This window comes from Nelusetta ayraudi, unplaced genomic scaffold, assembly GCF_046127955.1.
Source record: "Nelusetta ayraudi isolate G7.1 ecotype Tasmania unplaced genomic scaffold, CSIRO-AGI_Nayr_v1 ptg000245l, whole genome shotgun sequence".
NCBI lineage: Eukaryota > Metazoa > Chordata > Actinopteri > Tetraodontiformes > Monacanthidae > Nelusetta > Nelusetta ayraudi.
Genome location: NW_027466294.1, coordinates 45,001 through 53,269, shown reverse-complemented (window position 1 = coordinate 53,269; position 8,269 = coordinate 45,001). Strand labels below are relative to the sequence as shown.

The 8,269-nt window shown below is 47.1% G+C and overlaps 1 protein-coding gene across 1 annotated transcript in view; it reads right to left on the bottom strand.

Annotated features, from left to right (window-relative positions):
* Positions 1-566: 566 nt before the first annotated feature.
* The window catches only part of LOC142882277 (teneurin-3-like), a gene marked incomplete at its 3' end in the record, with an annotated part of 40,688 nt that continues 32,985 nt past the window's right edge, over positions 567-8,269 (bottom strand). The window contains exons 13-15 of the mRNA XM_076016941.1: positions 2,001-2,147; positions 807-937; positions 567-692 (exon numbers count right to left, since the gene is read on the bottom strand). Coding sequence (XP_075873056.1) covers positions 567-692; positions 807-937; positions 2,001-2,147 — 404 coding nt within the window. The remainder of the gene's footprint in view (positions 693-806; positions 938-2,000; positions 2,148-8,269) is intronic.

Genomic DNA, 8,269 nt, shown 5'->3' with positions numbered 1-8,269 from the left:
CACACACGCACGCACGCACGCACGCACGCACGCACGCACGCAGGCACGCACGCACGCACGCACGCACGCACGCACGCACACAGCCGAGTACACAACTGTTTTCCAGCTCTCGTAAAACACTTTTATTAGCAGCTCAATTATGGAAATAGTTGGAGGTTTTTACGACGAGGTTGCCAACCTTCGTTCTTTATGAAACATTCAGGATCATCAAAAAATGAAAAAGGAGACAAAAAGCTGGGGGGGGGTGGGGGGGGGTCGTGGAGTGTGTGGGGGTGTAATGTAATTGCCATCATGTTTCCGTGCTGTCAGCGACGCTGCGTTTCACTCCATATTTTTGCAGGGTGTCGCCACCCTCTGTTTCTCCTCCCATCCTCCCTCCCCCCTCCCTCCTCCCATCCTCCCACTCCCCTCCCTCCTTTCATGTTTAATAAATGTTTTGAGTCTGAGGTTGATGTTGGCAGAAACGGCTTTGGGCAAAACAACCCCGACATAACAAAACTAAAAAAAAAAAGGCTCCTGATTTTATCTTATTTTTTATTTCTGCAGTTTTCTATTGGAGAGCTGACAAAAAAAAAAAAGCTCCCATCATGCACTGGGCTATACCTCCTGTTGAAGGGGCTCTCCTCGCTGATGACGTGCGTGGACTCGGGGCCGAGCAGGAAGTGGATCCGCTGGTAGAAGGACCGAGCGGCCTGCAGGGGGAGAGAGTGAGGGTAGATGCACTGTTTGGACGGTGTTTCTTCAGCCCCGCCCCCCTGACCCTGACCCCGCCCCCCACCACCACGCCCCCCAACCCCCCTGCTGACCTGCTGCGGCGCCAGCGAGGACGGCGACTGGCTGAGGACCTCGGCTGGGTCAGGTGAGCCGCGGCAGAACTGCTGGTTCTGGCAGGACGGCTGCAGGCAGCAGTCTGGGTCCATACAGTCCACCAGTCCGTCTGCGTGGAGAGGGAGAGAGAGAGAGAGAGAGAGAGAGAGAGAGAGAGAGAGCGGGAGAGAGTTAGGGAGGAGAAGGAGGAGCTGGGCGAGGAGGAGGAGGAGGAGCTGGAGGAAGAGAGAGGGACTCGGGTGGAATGATGGAGGGATGAGAGGTGAAAGAGGTGCAATGAGTTGAGATGGAGAAGTAAAGAATTGGTGACGGTAGTGATAGAAGATGGATGGATAGATAGATGGATGGATGGATGAATGGAAGAATGTGAGGAAAGGATGGATGATAGATGGACCGATATGGGTGGATGGTGGATGGACGGATGTGTGAGTCAATGAAGTTGTCACATCCAGTCACATGGTTGACTGAAAGAGTGGTGAATGAGCAAAGGATGGATGGATGGATGGATGGATAGATGGCTTTTCACTCTGTCCTGTCTGCCACCCTGGCTCACTCTGCTCCTTTCTCTCTTTCTCTGTCTCTCCTCTATCTTTCTACTTCACCCCAACTACTCATAGGCAGATGATGGCCCTCTGGAGTCTGGTTCTGCCCTACAGGGGAGTTTTTCCCAGCCACTGTCGCATCTTGCTTGCTCCGGGGGCCCGGTTGGTTCTCTCTGATTGTATAAAGCGCTTTGAGACGCCTTTGGTTGTGATTTAGCGCTGTACGAATAAAGTTTTATTTATTTTATTGTTATTGACAGATGAATGTGAGTGTTTATTGCTTAGATGGGTGAATGAGAAGATGAAGACTTTCTGGACGGACAGATGGATGATTGGTTAGCTGGACGAATGGGATGGACGATAGAAAGAAGGATGGATGGATGGACGGGATGATTATTGGATGGATAAGTTGGTGAAGGATGGACAGATGTGCTTGGAGGACTAATTGGATGAATATGAAGATGAATCAGAAGATGAAGATGATAATGATGGAGGTGGAGGAGGAGGAGGAGGAGGTGGAGGAGGAGTGCGTGCTGGCCTCCGGGTGGCGCAGTCAACCCAGCAGATGGAGGGAAGGCGATGGAGGGGAAAAGGTTTGGGGGTTACGAAGAGTCCGGCGCGGTCGTTCACCTCCTTCGTTGTCCTTGCCGTCGGCACACAGGGTCTCCATGGCCACGTGGCAGCCGGCCCCCCGCCAGCCCGACTGGCAGATGCAGTGCCACCCGCTGGCCTCCAGGGTGCAGCGTCCATTGTTGTTGCAGAGACCCGGGCAGCCCTCTGCCGAACGAACACACAGCGGGGGTCGTTAGAGACAAGCGGGGTGGGAGGGGGGCGGCTGGCCAGCAGGGGCCGGTGCAGGCTTCAACCAATAGACGTTTTTTTGGGACATGTGGTGATGACAGTTTTTTTGTTTTTTTTTGCACCGGAGCCGATGTTCAAGTTGATTGGTTGCACCAGTTTCATTCCAAAAATGCAACAAATTCAGCCGTTTGCTTTCACTTTTTGAGGAAGGGGGAAAAAAATAGCAAAAACCCCTGTCTGAAACTGCATAATAGTCAGCAGGAAAAGTCTGAGGGACCTTCAGCGCCACCTAGAGGCATGAGCCAGAATGCCCCTGTCGATTGAACTATAGCTAGCTATCTATCTCTAGATAACTATTCTATATATATATGTACATCAATCAATCAATCTATCTATCATTTATATCTGATCACCTTGACGGGAGCCTCCTCACTTGTGTTTCAGGTGCAGCGTGAGACAGAATAGGTTAGCTTCAGGCTACTTTAGTCATTTTTTTTTTTGTGTGCATAAAACGATAAAAAAAAATGAGCCGCTCACTCACCAGATCGCAGGCGCTTTGTTGTTTTCTGATGTATTTTGGGCTTTTCAGAAGCCCCCCCCCCCCACCCCCCCTCTCTCTTTTATCCCCAGGAAACACTTGTTTTTTGGCAGAGTGCGTGTGTGAGCTCCCCCCCCCCCCTCCCCAATAAATTGGACTACGGTGCGTGTCGGCCCAAAACATGAGCCGATGTGAGTGGCTCCGGTCCAAAAATACCTTTAAAAACTGACTTCAGAGAGTAATATTGGTTAAATCCTGATGTGCTTTAAGGCATTTTTGGGCCCCTGTGCGATGATGATTCTCCCACAAATGAACGGACAGACTGAAAGACAGATCGATAGACAGGTAAGACAGCTTGATACAGGAACCCACACGGACTGACAGACAGACAGGCAGACAGACAGACAGACGGTCAGCCTCCAGTTGGAAATGAGAATAGTAATAAAGAAAAAACAACAACAACAAAGCACCGGGGTTGTAGTTTCACATGAACAACCAGCTTCAGCTTCAATCGTTATGGTTTTGGAGTCTTTTGTCGGCTGTGAAATTCAGAGAGATGCCGTTGCTGCTGCTGCACAAAACGATCAAGAAGAAACAATTTGGTGGTAAACAAGTAGGGGAGGTTTAAAGGTGCATTGCAGAGTTTTCTGGTGGCCAGCAGAGGTACTGAGCCTGGCTTGTGCAAGCATGACCGGAACTACAGAGTCTGAAGAGATATGTGCTTCTTTTGTATTTAAAAAAACAAAAACAAAAAAAAACAAACATTGGTTGTAAATAATGTATATCGTGTGATTCTCTGCTGCTGCTCCTTCAATTCTGTAAATGTTGTTTTTTTTGCTAGCGTTGCCACATTGCCCATCCTGTGAGCATGTGACAAATAAAGTTCTTGAATCTCGAATCAATAAAAATGTTCAACAGAGATTCTAAGAAAGAGATTGTAGCGAGAAATAAAAATGAAGACATTTTCTGTGAGGCTGTGGTCAATTTCTGAACATCGAGCTGTTGACGGTCGGCTGTCAAAAAAAAAAAAATAAATAAATACTAGCGCAGAGCAGTTTTTGCTTTGATACCGCATCAGTACATTTAAACTACGCCCTCAGTACTTCTAATGACACTATTAAAGTCCCGCTCAATAGTCAACGAATGACTAATGTTGACAATTAGGAAAAATATAGTGCACAAAAATCGACACTGGTTTGCTTTCCAGCGCTGCGGAACTCCTTCCAGGCCCTGAACGCCTCGTCAGAAGAGAACAAACGTCACTTTATGACATCAATTTTTTTTCTCTTTCAATACAGGGGCTAAACGCGTGTCAGCGTGTTCTTGACGTCTTCTGCTATTAATCGTCAGGCTTACAGATAATTTTTTACCTGAAGAATAAAAATCCTCTTCATCTTCGACAAAAAGAAACTAAAGGAAAAAAAAGAAGCCGACAAGGAGCTCGCCGGTGAGGCGGCGGCTCACTTCGAAATCGCTTTATTCACAGCGATTAAAGGCCCAGCTTGAGACATTTAAAGGAAAAACATTAAAAACTACAGAGCTCCGTCTTCACCTGGGCAAAGTCAAAATAAATGCCTGTTATGTTTTTGATTATAATTATCTTTTGCTAATAATAAGCGTTTGTATTTAAGAGCCAGAGGCAGTCATACTAGACCACCGTGTTTCTACGGTGGCTCAGAAGGTTTTTCTGTTCAGGGTTTCATCATCATTATTATTATTATTATTATTATTATTATTATTATTATTATTATTATTATTATTATTACTATTTTACTCTGCAGCTGTAAATAAAGATGAGGGATCAAGTTGAATGACATATTGTAGGATTATCATTGCTTTGCAGTACATTTCCTGACCACCGGGTGCTGCTAAATCTCACCCGCTGGGACTTTAAACGGAGTACGATATGAATCAAGGTAAAAAATAAATGCTGAAAGTGGGCTTTTAATATAGTTCATCTGAATTTCCACACTGCACCTTTAAAATGCCAACAAACAAAAGTCAAGAACAACCAAAAAAAGAAAAAGAAGGAAAAAATCCATTTTGCTCAGAGAGAGGAGGGAAGACAAAGACGTCACTCCGGGTTCACATCCATGTGAAAACACAACTGCTGCACATAAACAACGGTGCAAAAAATAACATTGGGGGGGGGACAGAGTGGCGTGGACGGCATGCCTCCTGGGGGTGGGGGCGGGGCGACTCTACACCGCCCCTGCTGGACATTCCTCAGTAAAGCAGGGTGAACTTGACCCTTCAGTAGAGACCGAAACCAAAAAAAACAACAACAGAAACAAACAAATAGAAGTGTGAGTGCCTTGGAACCAAGCACAGCCCGGCTGGAGAGACAGAGTGGGGATGGAAGAGGAGAGCAGCTGGAGGAGGGGCCACACAAAACCAGCGAGAGAAGAAGAAGAAGGAGGAGGAGAAGAAGAAAAATCAGAGGAAGAAAGAAAAGAAGAAGACTCAGAAGAAGAAGAAACAGGCTTTTGGATGCAAAACAGGTGCTACAAACCTTCAGCCTCAACGTGTGTGTGTGTGTGTGTGTGTGTGTGTGTGTGTCTGTGTTCTATGTGTTGTCATTGTGTGTGACAATCAGTGGAAGAGTTAATGTTGATGGAGCCACATAGGACACAAACGACAACAAAACAACCAAAAGTTCAGAACAGAGGACGACAAGCAAAGAGAAACTGAGACTACGGAGACTGAACCCAAAAATAACAAATAACAAGAAACAAAATAACCAAAAAACATGGTGAAGAAGTCCAAGGAACCAAAAACTTAACAACGTATGTGTGCGTGTGTGTGTGTGTGTGTGTGTGTGTGTGTGTGTGCTCTGGGACAGGACGTGGGCTGATGGGGAGGAATCATCGCCATGATTTACCTTTATATCCTGAGTATGGGAGAGGGCACCAGGGAGAGAGGGAGGAGAGTTAGGGAAAGAAAGGAAAAGAATTCAAACCAACCAACCAAAGAGCAGCGGCACTGGCGAAAATACAGTGTGTGACGAACAGATGGAGGTGGCGGCCAGAAGGGGGAGACACTCTCGCGCAACCACACGCACAAACACACACACGCACGCTAAAAAAAAAAAGAGGTGATGGCTGTAAACAGAGGGCGAACCGTTTCAGTCGGCTAATTAGCGGTCGGATAAAAACACCTTAAAAAACAGCGACTTGGGGCAAAGTCGCTCTTCTGAGTGGAAAATATCAAATCAATTTGAGATCTGAGTTGACGGTAACACCTACATGCAGCTAGGGGGCGTCAGAGGACAACGCAACACACTGAATCTCACTTCGTTGAGATGTCTCACTCGTAGCTAGCTCCCTCTAGTGGCCTGGAGTGCCAGCGGACGTTACTATTCCAGCACATGCAAACGTTACACTCACGACATGCACTTCACGTGAGATGCAGTTACTGCTGCCCCCTAGTGGTGACTGTTGCTGGCTGTGTATCTACTGTACGTGTCGAGGTTGCAGCTGCACTACTGAAGAAACAGAAGTTGTGACGACTTGTTCTGGCGCTCGACTCTGAGGAGGTGTCGAGTACGACCGAAACCTCTTGCCCCTCCCCCCACACACAGACTGATGTGCGTGTAGGTGGAGGACCGAGCGTCAACAACACAACGGGGACGAGGCTTTGCGGCACCGAGTGAAATATCATCGTTCGACTGACCGGTGTGGTGCAAAGACTCACTTCCCTCGACAATAATCGTTCAGTAGGTGGCAAAATTATATTTCTCGCTACTTTTTCTTTTCGAAAACAGCCAAGCTGGTCTGAACCGGTGTCCAAATTTTGAAAAAAAAGTTAGGTAGCTTTTGAAGCAGGAAGTGAGTCATTTTTATCACAGTCAGATAAAAGGTAACAAAAAAATTGCTAAGCAAAGCTCTAGCAGTGTTAGCTCTCCTGGGGCCGGAGCGTCACATGACCCGCCCTCCCTGCCGTGAATCTCCGCCTCCTGCCCCGCCTCTTGGAACAGCAATTTCAAATAGCAGGAAACGTGCTAACGTTAGCTAAAATGACACTGGATAGAACCCTAAAGCCAGAGAGTTGTCTTCTGTTACCAGAACTCAGCTACAACGTCGTGTTTCCGAGAGGACGACAACCAGTGACGGACCTGAACTCTGCTGAAACACAGAGTCAGTGGTTTAGTTCCAAACATCCAACGATCTTGGACGGATGAAAATGGAACAGGTAATAGAGAGGCAGGCAGGCAGGCAGGTCCGTCACTGATAGCGGTCCCCTTGGAAACACTGCACAGTTCTGGTAACTGTCTCTGGCAATTTAAAGCTGAAAAACAAACACGGGGCAGGTTTTAATTACAGGTGACAGAAATGCTTCGAAAATGAAGAAAAAGAAGAAGAACAACAACGACCCAGAAACGCAGAGAGAGCGGGAGAGAGAGAGAGAGAGAGAGAGAGAGAGGGAGAGAGAGAGAGAGAGAGAGAGAGAGAGAGAGAGAGTGAGAGAGTGAGAGAGAGAGTGAGAGAGAGAGAGAGAGGGAGAGAGAGAGAGTGAGAGAGAGAGAGAGTGAGAGAGTGAGAGAGTGAGAGAGTGAGAGAGAGAGAGCGATGGGTGGCGTGGAAAACAGACGTCCGCTACAAACGTCGGGTTTAAGTGAAGAAACAGCCGCAGCACCGCGCGCGGTACATGGGTGGGGGAGGGGAAGGGGAAGGAGAGGAAGGGGCGGAGTTAAGGCATGGAATAAAAATAAATGGTGGGAGGAGTCAGAGAAAAGACTACGATACCTTTGACTCTAATGTCCAGATTGTGAGCTTTAAGGAGGAAGAGAGTGAGAGAGAGAAAGGAAGGAGGAAACAAAAGAGAGAGAGTTTTAAAGGTGCTTTACATGTTGAAAAAGTCCCACTGACAGGAAGGAAACGACTGTTTAACAGATCAGAGAACATTGTGAAAAGTCTCGGCAGCATTTGAACAAAAAAAAAATTGCTTCTTGAAACGTGTTGAAGCCATTGGCTGGCTCGAAAGAAGGGCGGAGTCATTATTTAGTTCTGAAACCAGGAGGCTCCATATTTGGTTGCATGGGCGGGACTGAAGGTGAGGACTGATTGGACTTTAGCCACACCCACAACTTTATGGCAAACAATTTTAAATTAGACCCAATCAGACGACATGAACTTTTTCCGTTTTTCTATCTGGTGATTTAGACTATCAGAAATGTTCTGACCAATTCGCCTTGATGTGAATTTTGGCCTCCTTTCCGTGTTCCGTATCAGCCAATCATTTTCAGTCTTTTCACAACCAAACGTGGCGGCCCCTGCTGGCCACGTGATATAATTCAGGTTTTTGGCACTCCCTCAATGGCCAGTTTCCTTTAATGAAACCGGGAAGCTCCGCCCATCTTTTTGTTTTTTTTTTCTCGAAACAACCAAAGGCATTAGCAGCCGCGATGCTCGGAAAATATGCTCTTATTTTGGAGGACGGAAAGTTCCTTCTTCCCGACTCGACACACAGAACTTGATTTGAATCCTCTTCAGCCGTGTTTATTCGGTTTGCTTCGTTTCTTGATGTCCGAAGCGGCCGTTTAACCCGATTGAAAGTGTGT